This window comes from Xenopus laevis, chromosome 2S (genome assembly GCF_017654675.1).
Source record: "Xenopus laevis strain J_2021 chromosome 2S, Xenopus_laevis_v10.1, whole genome shotgun sequence".
NCBI lineage: Eukaryota > Metazoa > Chordata > Amphibia > Anura > Pipidae > Xenopus > Xenopus laevis.
The window spans coordinates 48,801,492-48,817,804 of record NC_054374.1 but is presented as its reverse complement, the minus strand read 5'-3'; the positions used below and the strand labels follow the sequence as shown (position 1 = coordinate 48,817,804).

Sequence of the window (16,313 nt, the reverse complement as noted above, 5' to 3'; positions counted from 1 at the left end):
TGGTGGCACAAGTAAAGTGGCTATTGCGGGAGATGTCGCCCAGCGACAAATCTCCTCTTCTTCGGGTGACTAATCTCCCCGAAATGCCTTCCCGTCGGCTAGAATGTGAATCGCCAGTGGGATGGCACTCGGATCACTTTGTTTTTCCAAAGTAGCCCGAAGCTGTCTCACGAGGAAAACTCGGCTGACTTCAGAAAACCGAATTGATCCAAGTGCCATCATATCCGCGGGAAGGCATTCCGGGGAGATTTGTTGCTGGGCGACTAATCTCTCCGAATAGCCACGTGTGCCACCACCCTTACCCCTCTGCGACTGTTTTGATTTGCAGATAAGCAGGAGTCTATTACACAAAGTGATTATCTGTGCGCTCGTAATCTGATTATCTATCTTGCAAGGACCAATCATGGAGGAGTTTACATTTTTGTATAGCTCAAGAAATAACAAAAATATAATTTTCATGATAAAAATAAAAGGCAAAGATTGTAATGAAATGTAAATCACAATACCAATTCATTGAACAAATGTTGAAAAGAGGATATATTGACCCCCTTTTATTACGGACTACTTGTCTGTATCAACTTTTATAAAGGCAGGGGTAAGAACCAACCAGCAGGCAATCATTAAAATGTTCCATATACAGAGACAGGGTAAGCCTACAAATGCATGTCATAAAGTTACTGCACTGGCATGACATAAGGGAAATTTTTTTGCATGTGCTACAGCCCTTTAAAAGTAAGAACACTATATATGTTCAAGTCAAGAATGATAATCAACATACGCTTTGTGAAAACAGCTTTTCCATTACTTCCCAATATAACTTCACCATTAGCAAATATATTATGTCTGACTGTCTGAGAGCCACAAGTAGAAGAGTCCTTTATGAACATAACTGCTTGTGCACTAAATATGCATTTGCTAACACTTACCTACCTGTTAAAGAAAGCTGAGAAGGGTAACTTTGCTTTTAATTTGACTTTGATTGGACTTGAATGTCTGTCCTGATGTATATTTAAGTTGGGATAAGAATTTACCCAAACCTATGATTGGAGCCTTTTTTAGATATTGACGAAAAACATACTAGGTGTAAAAACTGCAAAAGAAAAACACATTGTACAAAAGAAAGGATGTAAACCCAAAATAACTATGGCAAAAATAAGATATGGCCAGGCCTATATTTGCCTTTGTTCAGAAAGCACACAAGAATGGAAACATGTACTGGATTGACATAAAGCTTAAATCGTTATTCTGCACTGATAGCAAAGAAAGAGAATTATTGAAAGGAAAATCAAGAAGCAAAAAAACAGGCATTGTCACTTGACAGGTTACTTACATGCACAGAGGCCATTGGGAGGAAGACAGCATGAAAAATGTACAGGGGGGTCATTGAGATATGGCTTGCATTGTATTAGTAAAACAAAATATATACTATGCACAAAATAAATCTTGAACACAAATCAAAAGATTTACACGGAGACATACCATTTTAAGATAGCACTGCTAAATGCTATATAAAATAATTTAAAACTTTCATCAACTTAAATATGACTTAAGGAAAAAATAAATAAAACTAAATTCTTAAACAGCAATTCTGAAATGCATTACTCATTGGCATAGATACAATCTGTGTGAAACGAAAACAATAACAACTGTATGCCATAAATAAAAGCTGTTCTAGGTAGTCAGATAGAATGTTCCTATAGAGTGAAAACGTAATAATTCTCAGCATAATCAGGAGCTACTAATGGAAAAGGCCATACTGCAAGTTCTTTGTAGGTTACATTATTTCTAACCCTAGAATTACGACTACTATATGTTAAATATAGGTAGTACCGCCAGCAACCATTATTTGTAAACCTAGAATTAAGACTACTTATAGGTAGTACAGCCAGCAAACAGGAAATGCCAACATTTTAGCACTATGGAGTGGCAAAACCTTAGTTTCAGCATCTTTGTTCACGTCTGCCAAAGACATAGAGGCTAAAGTACAGTAATATACATGCACCAAGTTAAAAGCTTGAAGAAGGTGGGAAAGCAGCTGGGATGGTGTCTGTCTGCACAGAAGAGGCTGCACTTACTGGGTTATGAAACTGACATTCACACATAAGATGCCAATTATTCAAAATATTATTAATTATTCTTGTATTCTTGTTAGGTCTAAAATACCTTTTTCAAACCATATGCACATTTTTCACATGTATTCATGTGCTTGCTTGCATATTGGTTTAAGTAACTAATATATGAAAAGCCTACTACACTATTCAAAAAAAGCCTGTGAATACACTATGTAAGTATGTTCACAATGTATCTTAACATGTGAAGGCAATGGGGCTCATTTCAAGGACCTTGAGACATTTTGTGCATTAAGTTACTACAAAAAAAGCCATGCCCTTTAAACAAAACAGGGATTGTTTGTCCATATATTGCATTATTTTTAGGTCGCCTTAATATATCCTTAATTTATTGATAACGAATGAGAGCAGATGAACTCTTGTTTCTGTGTGTATTAATTTTAGGGTCTCAGCCTAATTGCTGTTGCAAGGTTTAAAATGTAGGTGCTCAGCTGTCTCTTTTTTGCTCATTTCAAGAGGAACTAACCCTTAAAAAAATGACCTGATTGACCCAGCCTGCATCCACCCTCTTCTGGAGAATAATAATGCCAGGTATGGTTGTGATTCAGTTCTGTCAAGTAGGGGACATAGTGATCTGTAAACAGCAGTGTCAGATCCTGAATCAGGCTTTTAGGTATAAAACATACTTCTTTTTCTTGACATCAGCATTTGCCAGAGCAGGGTAAATGCACATGTACTTTTAAGAAACTTTGCACATCAATTTTAGTTATTATAAAAAAAAAAAAAGAAATCTCTATAAATAAATGTAAGAAAATAAAAATTCATGTGTAATAATACTCAACAGGGAAATAAAAAATTCATTAATTTAAATTGAGAGAGACTGTGACAGAACAGCTATACTGAAATGCTTCTAAGGCCTGAGGCATAGGAATTTGTGCTTGTATAATCAGGGTGAAACCATCCAAATAAATGGAAAAAAAATAACTGTCTATGCCAGTAACAGTCAAGGTCAGATTAGAACTGTAATGTTCCCAATTGGTATTGTTTTTTTTGTATAAAAAGTTGCTGCGACAAATAAATAAATAAAAAAACTGCTGCAACAAAACAAAAAACTCCCATTAAATTTAATGCATTTGGACCAAAACGTCACCTTAAAGGGGTGGTTCACCTTTTATTATGTTATAGAATGATAGTTTTATAGTTATTTGCCTTTTTCTTCTGACTATTTGCAGCTTTCAAATGGGCGTCACTGACTCCCTTCTAAAAAATAAATGCTCTGAAAGGCTACAAATGTATTGTTATTGCTACTTTTTATTACTGATCCGTCTGTTCAGGCCCTAGGACCCTAACAACCAGATTGCTGAAATTGCTAACTGGAGAGCTACTAAATAACTTAAATACCACAAATAATAAAAAATGAAAACCAATTGCAATTTGTTTCAGAATGTCACGCTCTACATCATACTAAAAGTTAACGCAAAAGTGCACAACCCCTTTAAGAAAAAAATGCCCATTTACTTTAAGGCATTTGGACAAAAAAAAGTCGCCTTAAGGAAAAAAAGCCCACTGACTTTAATGCATTTGAAGCAAAAAAAATTGTCGTGCGCTGACTTCAATGCGTTTCACAAATTTTTCACTGTTTCACAAGTGTTACCCAGAATTTTCTCTGACAGATCTTGACAGCACTAGAAAAATGAAAGTGGTTTCTGGCTTTGTAAATAAAAGTTAAAAATCATAGTAGAATACTAAAAACATTTACAAAGTTCATCAGGAGTCCACAGGTATGTTCTGCACATTCACACAAAACAGCATGCGTTTTATGTACAGCTTTCCTTTAGATTTTACATAACAAAGGATATAACAGACCCTGACAAAAGCAACTCAAACATTATCAGTGGTAATGTGAAAATGAATGTTAATGTGATGAAAAGAGGATTTCAAGTAAAGCTATTCCCCATTTGACCCATTTTACAACAGGATTATAGCACATATCAACTCAAGACTGGTTTTGAAAAGCACAGTCCAGCCCAGAGGCAAAGGCTTTCATTTAGTTATCAACAAATGACAGGTAAATCGCTTTTCCCACCTGGCTTCAATTGCCAGTGTACGCCAGATATGATAAAGCAATAATCTGCGGCCTCTTAAGCGAAGCTTTAAACACTCCAGTGAGGTTCAGCTTTCTTTCTTATAAAACTGTATTTCAGTATTTTTAAAGGAACAGTAACACCAAAACAATTAAACTGTTTTAAAGTAATAAAAATACAAAGTACTGTTGCCCTGCAGTGGTACGACTGGTGATTTTACTATAGTTTATATCAGTGATCCCCAACCAGTAGCTCGTGAGCAACAAGTTGCTCCCCAACCCATTGGATGTTGCTCCAAGTGGCCTCAGAGCAGGTGCTTATTTTTGAATTCCAGGCTTGTTAAGTTTTGGTTGCATAAAAACCAGGTGTCCTACCAAACAGAGGCTCCTGTAGTCTGCCAGTCCACATAGGGGCTACCAATAGTCAATCACAATCCTTATTTTGCACCACCCAGGAACAGTTTTCATGTTTTTGTTGCTCCCCAACTCTTTTTAAATCTGAATGTTGCTCAAGGGTGGAAAAAGGTTGGGGACCCCTGGTTTATATAAACAAGCTGCTGTGTAGCCATGGGAGCAGCCATTCAAAGCTGAAAAATGAAAAAAGGCACAGGATACATGGCAGATAACAGATAAGATCTGTAAACATACAATGGGATTCTTCAGAACTAATCTGTATCCTGTGCTTGAATGGCTGCCTCCATAGCTACACAGCAGCTTGTTTATATAAACTATACTAGTGTTTCTAAAGCAAACACACCAGTTTTACCAGTGCAGATTAACTAGATTATATTGTCATTCCTTTACAACACACTTCATTTTTGGTGTTTCTGTTCCTTTAAAGGTAAGGCTCTTGAATACAGAGTCCTTATGTGAATTAGTTAATGATCTCAGTGAACTTTAACAATACGTGACAAGCAACCTTTGCACCTATGTATACACAGGTATAGGATCCATTATCTGGAAACCTGTTACCCAGAAAGCTCCAAATTATGAAAAAGCAATATACCATAGACTCCATTATAATGAAATAATTAACATTTTTAAAAGTTATATCCTTTTTCTCTATAATGATAAATCAGTACTTTGTACTTGGTCCAAACTAAGATATAATTAATCCATATCAAAGGTAAAACCTATCCTATTTGGTTTATTTATCGTTTGATGCATTTTAGTAGACAAAGTATGAAGATCCAAATTATGGAAAGACCTCTTGTCCGGAAAACACCAGATCCCGAGAATTCTAGATAAAAGGTCCCATACCTGTATACGATGAATATAGACTAACACACAGAATTTTGATGCTAGCATAAGAGAGAACATCAAGTATTTATAATAGGTAGTCATCCCATACCTGCATTGTGCTTTGCCAGATATTTGTCTTTGTACTGCTTCTTCTTCTTGCCAAACCAAGTGCAGCTGGCCTGCTGTTCCTGCTTTGTTTTCTCCATTGCAATGCAAGCAACACGCCTGTAAATTTAAATTTGAGTAAAAGAAAATGAAGTCTCATATTTCTAAACATAGGGACTATTCTAAATTATTTTAGTGCATTTGTAAAATGTGCTGGAATAACAATGAATATTTAGAACAACAATTTTTCCAGTAATAATAAAACCCAATGTTTAACCCTTTATAGAATACATACAATAAAATGTTCCATGTTCAAGAATTCCTCTCTCTGTGCAGGAAGGCTGGCAAATTCCTCCTAAGTGTGGACAAAAGCCCTCCGACAGCTCTGCATTTACTAAAGCAGCAGTCAAAAGACCCATTCATTTAATTTTTCTCCCTAGCTAGGCAGCAAAGTAAAGCAAAGACCCAAACATTTGCTTCCTTCGCAATGCATGGGAAACAACATAAAGGTGTGCAATCTTTTTTTGATGCACAGCACTATACTTCTGATATAAAACAGACTTGTGACAATTGGTGGTTGTACCAGACTATGAAGCCCATGGGGTTGTACTGCAAAATTCAGTTCAGCTTAGTTTCCTTCTTTGTCAAGTTATAATGAGGGTATAAAAAGTCCCCAGCAAAATAGATCACACATTTTCTTAACCATAGGATTAGAAAGAAGTAAAAATATTTTCAGTCTATTAAGCGAGAAACAGCTGATGTTTCTGGTTGTTCCAATATTACTTTAACCCCATTCAAAAATAAGGCTAAAATGCATTTGCCTACAAGCTACTATCTCTCTAAATCTATTCGCTCTAAATGCTAATTGAAGCAAAGCTATTACCCTAGTGCTTTCAGCAGACAACAGTTTATTTTCAACGCTTAGATTGGTTTCCTCTGATTCCCAGGAGGCTCAAGCTATACATCCATTAGGTCAACAAAAATAATCATTTAAATTAAAGTATGCAAAATGAACCCCCCTAGTTTTCTATCCTTCATAAAATCTGAAGTATCTTGAACTGTAAAAATATTTATAAATGAATAACCTATCAGGCCCAAAGTGCTTCCTTCCAGAGATGGATGGTAAAATGCAACTGTTACAAACAAGGGAACAACTGTTACATGCTCTGCTAATGCAGGAGCCAGAAAGCTTTGACATAGACAAAACAACTACAGACAGGGCAGGACCCCCACTCAAAGGCATGAATTATAGGCTAGTGCACATATACTTAAATAGATAAACATATGAAATCAATTATTACTCATGAAACATCTTACAAATGTATCAAACACCACAATCTTTATTATATAAAAGATAATAAAGGCACAGCAATCCCCATTTGAAAGCTGGAAAGGGTCACAAGAAGGCAAATGATTTAAAAGCTATAAAAAAAGAAAAAATGAAGGCCAATTGAAAAGATGCTTAGAATTAGCCATTCTATAACATATTAAACGTTAACGGCGACCCACCCCATTGAAACCTAAATTCCACTAGAAATAGAAACACCTGAAAAAAAATCCTTATTTGTAAAACACTTATTTGGAAATAAGTTTTGTAAAGATGAACTGCCCGTTTTAACCAAAAAGTTATGTAGACAGAAAGAGAGGATTTTAGAACAGATCTTTGCTAGCTATATTTAGGCCACATATTAACCCAACATTTATGGCTACACACAAAAAATAAGAGGATGTTAGAACTGCTCTTTGCTCTCTACAGTAGAACCCCCCACTATGTTTTAGGGGACCAGAAAAATGGTGGAAAATCTGGAAAAATGTAATGTAGGGAAATGTATTATGCATTATATATAGGTGGAACCACAAACAAAACAATGTAAAATGAGAGAAAACTTAATACCAGGGGATGTAAAATTTCAATGTTTAACGGAAAACAAACACCCCACCCCATAGAACAAAACCCACTTACCATTCTTGAAGTTCAGGAGAGGGAATGAGACCAGCAGTGCCATTTTTAGAGTTTTCCAGTTTGCCCTGCCACCAGTTGTGGTCATCCTTACTAATGATTTGGATAATGTCTCCAACTCTAAATCTGACACCAGCTTCTTTACAAGGAATGAGGTCATCTTTAGCTGGATCATATTCAAATTGTGCTCTTACATATATCTAAGAAGCAATAAACATAACGAAATATTGGAGATTAGCTAGGCCAAACTGGTCACAGAAAGCACTTTTTCATATCTGATGCTCTGCTTTTTGAAATTACCATAAACAGTTATTAAGAACAATGATGTGAATATTAGTACTCTTCATGCTAATAAAAGAAGACAGCTACAGCTTGCATATGAGAAGGAAACTGATTATAGTCTGTTTAAACTGCCAACTAAAAATCTATACACAGGACAAACTCACTGAATATTCTACAGCATCACAAAGTTGGGCATATATGTAACAATAATGGTATTAGAGCTGAATTGTCAGTTATACAGGTAGAAACAATACAATTCTACCTATATCTGATGATTCAGCACTAACAGTGGCCAATGTTCAGGTGCCTTCAAAGGCGCCTGATCGAAATTTTCTAACCAGCCCAATCAAAAGTGTTATGCAGATATTGGTCGTCTTGTCTCTCGCCATACACACACCAAAAATTGCACCAAACGAAATGGTGTGTCTATGGCCACCTTGAGCATATAGACAAGGCTTGTGGAAATATCATGTGCAGCATCTGCCTATAGGGGTTAAAACTGCGTAAGTCTTGGATTATACAGTCAACTGAAGTTAAACAGCAAAGTAAATATTAAGCAGCCCAAGACATTTTGAGCAGTTTGGCTGATAATGTGGAATTTACTTATGACCAATTATGGTGTACCAATGTCAGAAGAAATGGATAAACATGTCTGTACCCTACTTCCTAAAGCGTCATTAAAATGTAACCAAGATTCTCAAACCCTTTATTCTGCTAATAAATGCAACACACCCTTAAATATGAATCCTTATTGCTATCCTATATAAGAGCAAACTATCTAAATCAATGCTCTTTAAGGATATACAGTAGATATATTGTACTATAAAAGTAAGACACATGGAGCCAGGGAAAAAACACATGGTAATTATTTACAAGGTTATAAAGAAATCGTATTCACCTGCCGTCCTTTTGTCTGGGTTGTTGATGGAATGTCCTGCAGAACAAAGTCAACCCAAAAGAGAACATTTATCTTACAGGGTACCCAATGTTTAATTTCTTTATAAAACATATTCCCCTATTATTTAAGTGTAGTAAAGTTTATGAACCCAGTAAAATACATTTTTAAAAAGTATTACAGAAGGAAAAAATCAAGCTCAAGATGTTTAGCTGAAGCTCAAGAAAGCATGAAATTGTAAGCAACTAGCAAAGGGCATTATTAAAAAAAAAAAGAAGAAGCAAAAATTGCATCTTCAACACAAAGGCACAGGAAAACAATGTCAATCACTGTGATTCTATGATTTTAAAGTTCCATGGATATGAAGACAAAGTAACTCCTAATGTGGCACACCGTTCATTTAAATTCATAGAAGTATTAGATGTAAAACTGCAACTTCTAATCTACAATGAAGTGGAGTGTTGCTATATGAATTACTGTCCCGAAGCATAGAATTACGTAAAATTCATTGTCAACATTAAGCTTTCATGCAGCTATTAAAGCAGAAGAATTTAATTCACAGTGTTAAAATCTTTCAATGCCCCAAAATATCTTTGGCTCCCAAGAGGTTCAGGGACTGCTGAACCTGATAAAAATGTGGCACTATATTCAAAGTAATTTCTCAATCTATACATACACTCTGCATTAAAATATAATCATGCAAATTTTAGGTTAAGAGGGAATAATGTGGTTTAAAGAAAAAAGGTGGAATTGAGCTAAAAGAGCTGCATCTGCAGAAATACCTTTTAGTATTGAGTGTAACAAGCAATATGAGTTAAAGATCTTCCAGAAAGAACTGCAGAGTATATAAAGCTACCCGTTCTGTGTATGTAAGATAAATACATATATATTTTTTGGATTAAATTAACTATTACCCATCAGCACTGAATGGAAGTGTTAAAAAAACAGGCCAGGCTCAAATTATGCAAAATTTGTGCAAAAAACACAACAGCAGAGGGCACACCAATTCCTTAACTCAGATAGCGGACACTAAATTCTGGATTCAAACATCAGTTCCTGTATCAGATTACAGGATAAGTATACATTTTTATATATCCAACAACCTTATTAGTGCCAGAGATCCACCTACAGTATCGGTATATCAAATGCTAGCTTGTGAAGAGAGTTGAAGCCCCAGCAATTTCAAAGTTCGGTATACATATCTGTATGCTAGTTGCTTAAACATTTAAAAAAAAAAAAAAAAAAAAATTGTTGAACAAAATGCATATCTTAAAAAAATTCTTGAGAGGGAAAATGTTAAAAATAAATATTTGTGTACTATAACTATTATAACTATTGTGGTTGTGCTGGTCTTACCGAAATAGAATTGTTAATGCTGCTATGACCATTAGCTGGGGACTGTCTGGATGTAGAGGGGGAATCTCTCTGAAATAAGACACAAGGGTTTGTTAAAACATCAGTATGGCATAAAAATGGAAGATAATGACTAGATCAATAATAAGTGTGACTTTCTGGAGAAGAATCATGGAACTGTTGTTCAGTGAATGACCATCTGGAGGAGCATTTGCCACTCATTCGGTTAAAAAAACAAACTGCAACATGTATATAAAATCATCAGGAATAGGCAACACTGTTAAGTAATTTAATACATTCCTCTGAAATAACGTCATGACTACTTACTGCCAATAACCTCCATTGCCTGTAGTTTAAATATATATGCTGGTGGTCAGAAGCAATGGCATATGCTACACTGAACAGAAAACGAACAAAAACTAAATGAATCTTGGTATATGCCAGAATATATGGCAGAATCTGCTACAGACTGGGGCTCTTTTAGAAGCACTGGGTTAATGTGCACCTTAGCAATAACCCATGCTAACCAATTAAATGGTTGCTTTCAGTGTTCAACCTGCAGCTTGCTGGAAAAAAACCCCAAAAAGTCACCGATTGGCTCACAGTTTATAAATGAACCCCACTGAATCTCCCATTCAAAAGAGAAGTAGCTGCAAGTAAAGAAGTGTTGTGCTTGCAATTCTCCCTTACAGGACTGAAGAATTAAAAAGTTGCTAGGTACTTCAGCTGTAGCTATGTGCTGCTATGTAGTAATTATCTAATCAGCCTTATATTGTGACATTTATATTCTAGGTGTACTTATTTTGAGTCAGCCCCTAAACTCATTAACATGTGCACAAATCTTTACTGCTAAAGGGCTGCAGTTGCGTTGGGCTATACAGAAGCCAAAAACATAATGTACAATATTTCTGTCCTACTTTCTTAAGTTCTCCTTTAATACAAGTCATTTTCAAAAAATAAACACTGGAAAATAATAGTGTTTCTACACAAGCTTGTTTTATTAAAAAAAAAAACCTTTCCATATTATGGTGTGTTAAACTTAAGGCAAACCACTCAATATTGCACAATAATGCACTAGCACATCTGTGAACACAGCTGCTCTAGGATGCCTGCAAAGGCAGGTGCCATTAAAGCTGTTGCTTAAATGACACATACACTTACTTAACACAGCTACATGTTTTCCAGGGACCACAGAATAAAATACCAGTGTCAGAATGAGACTACCAATAAAAACTGAATGGAAAGGCAGAAACATGAATAATTAGTTTATAGGAGGAATCACTTTGCATACATAAAAGCCACTGATGTCAATGATGTGATGTCATATAAGATATTAGAGATTTTACTGTACTCGGCTTTAGTTTTGCAAGTCTCATACTACATTAACTGGATCTGGTAAACTTCAAATACATAAGAAGCCAACAGACTGCAGCCAGACCAGTGACTCTCTCATAATATTAAATGCCATGAGAGACTTAGGGATTGCGGAGATGCCTATTGCCAGACCTGAATCACCAAGAAGATGATTAATAGAACATTTTTCAATATTTTAAAATTACATCTATTTTGCCTTCCTATGGACATTTTTATTTAAATATAATATGCTCATCACAGCATCATCATTGATATATAATTGATATCATGTGGTTTCCAAATTTATAAAAACACAAATGAAGGGGTTTCTAGTACTCAAAGACTCAGTTTCCAGGATATGCAAGTCTATCTTATTATGGGGAAAAAAAAACTCTGAAAAAAGTATAGTTAGGGGGGACCAACACACTGTTCCGTTATCTTTGTTGTAAAATTGGTGTGCATGATCTACTAGCACAGGCAGAAACAACTTCCCAGAAAGCAAAGAACAGTCAGCCATCAGCAGGTGGTTAGCACCAATGAAAGGAAGAAGATTCTTTACATCATCATATTACCTCACAGGATGAAGATTGAGTGCGGTAACTTGGCACAATCTTGAAAGTGATACTACCCCGCATTTCTCTCTAAAGGCAAAGCATAAGTGAAAACATATTTCATTCTAATAGTTTCAAAATGTATGCAGCTTAGATAGATAAAGTTGCTGTAACTATAACAGAAAAGGCTGTTTTAAAATCTTTATCAAGCTTACACATAGGTCACAAACATTTGGAAAGCACCAATTATTTTGTCTTAATGTCTATGTAAATACATCAATTAAAATGAAAATGGTAAATCTGCTGTTAAAGGCCTCATCCTTATTGGTAACTAGTATTACTAGTAAAAGTAAAGTTTGGGGTTGTTTTCTCTGGAAAAAAAGCTCTTGCACCAGAGGCCATCCCTTCAGAATAGAAGAAAAGAACTTTCATTTGAAGCAACGTAGGTGTTTCTTCACAGTGAGGACAGTGAGGTTATGCAATGCACTGCCGGGTGATGTTGTGATGGCTGATTCTGTTAATGATTTTAACAGTGGCTTCGATGATTTCTTGCACAGACAGAATATCAAAGGCTATTGTGATACTAAACTCTATAGTTAGTATATGGGTATATATAATTTATTTGAAAGTATGGAGGTGTGTATGTATGGATGCTGGGTTTTCATTTGGAGGGGATAAACTTGATGGACTTGGTCTTTTTTCAACCTGTTTTAACTATGTAACTAACTATGTAACTATCATAAATAAACAGAACCAGTCCAGTAAAGTCACTTGTGACAATAATTTTGGTAATATTTGGAAGTGTTTTAATGCTATTTTATTAAAATATTGTTTTTATTGTATTGAACTGTATTTTTAGCAGGGGGTGCAACATTATTTTGAAAATGGGTTTCAAAACCCTTTTTTTTGGGGGTTCTTTGATCTTGCTATGATGTGTATTAGAGACCTGTGCAGATCTGTTTTGGCAGACCTGCACTAAACCTAACCAGATTACCTGCTCCACTACTCCAAGTTTCCCCCACCCAAGCACATCTGTACAATCAATTTTATGGTGCCAACAATGCCCTGCCTCATCCAAAGTAAGTTTTCTCTACACTGGAAGTGACTAATCATTTTACATTTTAATTTCTTCTGAAGCCTGCCGCCTACCAGAAATCCTCTGCATGGTACCAATGGACTACCCACACGGTTGGGAGATCAAGGCTATTCTGACTGACTTGCAGGTATTCAGCAGATACCTGACCGGATGTAAGACAGTAATGTGTTCCAATAAACAAGCAGAATGGATAGATAGTAAAGAAGCCAGAACACGTAAATCTGATGGTGTTTGTAGTGAGGTCCCTGAAAGCCTACTCACTTGAGAGTAAATTATTCTCTAGGGCAGAGGTTCTCAAACTAATGATGTAACATAACAGTGTCAATGTCATTTAGGTTTAGATTTTGAGCAGTATTTTGGTTCACTGTTCTCAGTACTCCTGGCCACTGACTCTCAGGTAAGTAGAGCGGAGTTAAACACTTATATTTTGCTATAGATATTCTTGAAACTACATCTTGGTATACCTTGAACCACAAAAGTGGGCTTTAATGCTTACCGGTAATCAGAAAATCATTGCTCTAAGGTGTAAAAGATATAGGAACAGCAGAATATAAGTCAGTAATTATATCCTGCAATTGTCTGTTTTTTACTACTTTTAAAATCTGTCATGAGCCCTTGCACAAAAATTAATTGGCTCCCAATTTAAATGCACATACCCCACAGACGAATAAAAGGTTTATTAACAAAGCTGCAGGAATTTAGCCAACTAACCAGCATCTTTTGAAGTTGTTCCACAGTCTGGTTTGCTACACTGATTCCATTTATTTCTCGGATTTCATCGCCTACATGAAGAGTCCCTGCATCAATAAAGAATAAAATTAATCAGTTCATTGTGCCCTATGAAGTCTGAACTAATTCCTGAGAAGGATCAAGCTAACTTTTTTTGCGTGCATATCAGCATGTGGTACTTTAGTTACAGCATGAAATGATTTGTTAATTTTACCATTTTTTATTAATAGTTCTGAAATAGGCCATGAATATTCCACAGAAGATATAGTCAACCTATAATAAAGACAAACCATCTTGGCTTCTGTTATGATAGGACTCAATATAAACTAAATGAGAAGTTGGTAATTTCAAAGAAATATAATACAAATAAAACAAACTTAACACAATCCATCATATAAGATTTAGAAAATAAAATGTGTTCTGTGTATTAGGGGTATAAATACAAAATGTTGCTTGTGTGTTTTCTTAAAAATCCAAATGATTTAATAAAGGATGTGTTTTCTGTTAATATTATTCCTATGATAATAGACAATAATAATTGGTAGAGCTACTTGTATCTATGCAATCATCCTTTTTGAATACTTGTAAATTTCATGTTGCTACATTACAAAATGGACTACAGTTACACTCATTGATTCTACAAGTAAGCAGTTAATCCTCTGCCCATTTTGAGGACTTTGTACAGAAGCAGACATAGGATTTGCTATTAGATTTGAAAACCTTATTGAAAGTATCCAAGAGGCTGAGCATGTTTTCCTAACCCTTCACCCTGCAGCTGTTAACAGATCTACTGCATAATGTAGCAAGATTCATTCTTTCTGTGTATATTGGATCCCATGGATTTGCTTAAGTAATAAACTGCCTTTGCATTTTTAATCCAGGAATTAAGACACTACAAATATGGCAACATTGAGTTAGCTATTGTTAATGAGCAAAGGCACACAAAGGCAAGAATCATGTGTGTGCAATAAAAGTGCTTTAATCTCTATGTGGCCCAAAACTAACCACACATGGGATGAATGTTACATCCAAATTGACTATTCTTGAATAAAATTTAGGATTATGAGCCAGCGTTGTGCTACCAATAATCCCAATTATGTTGATTACCCTATAACTGTTTTTAGAACACCAGTGTAGAGACCTGAACAGACCGCAATGGAGACACAGCCAAACCGTAAAAAAATCTTAAGAAAAAAAAGGCATGAGATTAAAAAATATCATAAAACATGATTGTATTCACTTTATTTTGCTTTATGTTTACAGTAGAACATACAAGCACAGGCTAGTCTGCGATTAATTTATCAATATGTCCTTGTTTATGCACGTGTGGCACCTACTTACTTCATCGTGTAAAAATATCCGCTAATGAAGGTCAGAAATCTATACAAATATAGTATAATATCAAAGACCAGTTTTCCCTAAAAGGCCATGACAAAAACGGATAAGTGTGAAAAGCAGTATTACATTCTTACCTTGCCTGTGAATCATTCCGCCATGCATAATTCTTGCAACAATACAATGATTTAGCTCATTCATCTTTAGCGTTATGCCCTGCAGAAAGAAAATATATATACTGTTTAGATGCTGGCAGTCAAGGTAAGATTTACATGTTTGAACACAGTGTATTTTAGTTATTGTATCCCTAGAAGGCATTCAAAGTGAGTAGCAGAGAAGACTTTACATTAATAAATACTTTTTATGCAGGCCCAAGACTACAGAATTTTATGAGACTTTTCAATGTGCTCCTTATGGTGCCATGCAGTCTTGCCTTATGAGGAGCATAATAGATAATTCTATTCTGTGCAGCAGGTGCTTGTTACTAGGAAAGATCAGTCCCTGTGTCTAATGACATGACGAGCAGCAAGCATCAATGGAGGTCCCACTACTACTCTTGTGGGGAAAACTTTTCTGGTGGGTTTATTGTTTTCAGTCAGGGTCCCGAAATCTTTTAAGTTGCTCCTTACATTTGAGTACATTGCATTAACCTAGTGAGAAATAAGGGGGTATTCTTTTAACTTCCAATTTATTGTAAGGAGCCTCAGTACTTAAAAGAAAAGTTTTCTGGGGAGTTAGGGCAAGCCCCATCTGGATACCCAGTAGGAAGAGCTTTTAATTTGCAGTTATAGTTACTCACAAGACTTCTAATATAAAATATAGAGCAGAAATCCAGTAGGTCTGTAAGGTGGGACATAATAACATGAAGGAAGGTGCTAGGTTTATTCTATACAGTTTCTGTTTTGTATAGTATCCTCTATGCAACAAGTAAAATTGAAGAATGTTATGTCTGGGGTTGATGGAGACCACATTAGGTGTGATGAGAGCCTCCTTCCAGTGATCATCAGTGAGATAATTTGTGTCACATATACACTTATATAGAAGATAGATTTAACACTTAATAGATTCCTTCTTAAAAAGAGTAATCAATGAGCAGGGGTGGATGTATGCCTGTGCATAAGACTGTGACAGAGTTTTATGTAAATTAGCCATGTTTTATGTGATTAAGCGATGAGGGGAGAGCTTGTCATTTGTGAGCTCAGGAGAAGGGAGCATAATGTTGTTTTCAAAAAGATTTGTTATAATTAAGACACCACTCAC

General features: G+C 35.6%; 1 protein-coding gene across 1 annotated transcript in view; it reads right to left on the bottom strand.

Moving 5' to 3' along the window:
* cask.S (calcium/calmodulin-dependent serine protein kinase (MAGUK family) S homeolog) overlaps window positions 1-16,313 on the bottom strand; it is a gene marked incomplete at its 5' end in the record, with an annotated part of 155,589 nt that overhangs the window by 26,372 nt on the left and 112,904 nt on the right. Inside the window, 7 exon segments of the mRNA NM_001093638.1 lie at window positions 5,504-5,619; window positions 7,463-7,659; window positions 8,640-8,675; window positions 9,993-10,061; window positions 11,915-11,983; window positions 13,701-13,786; window positions 15,191-15,269. Coding sequence (NP_001087107.1) covers window positions 5,504-5,619; window positions 7,463-7,659; window positions 8,640-8,675; window positions 9,993-10,061; window positions 11,915-11,983; window positions 13,701-13,786; window positions 15,191-15,269 — 652 coding nt within the window.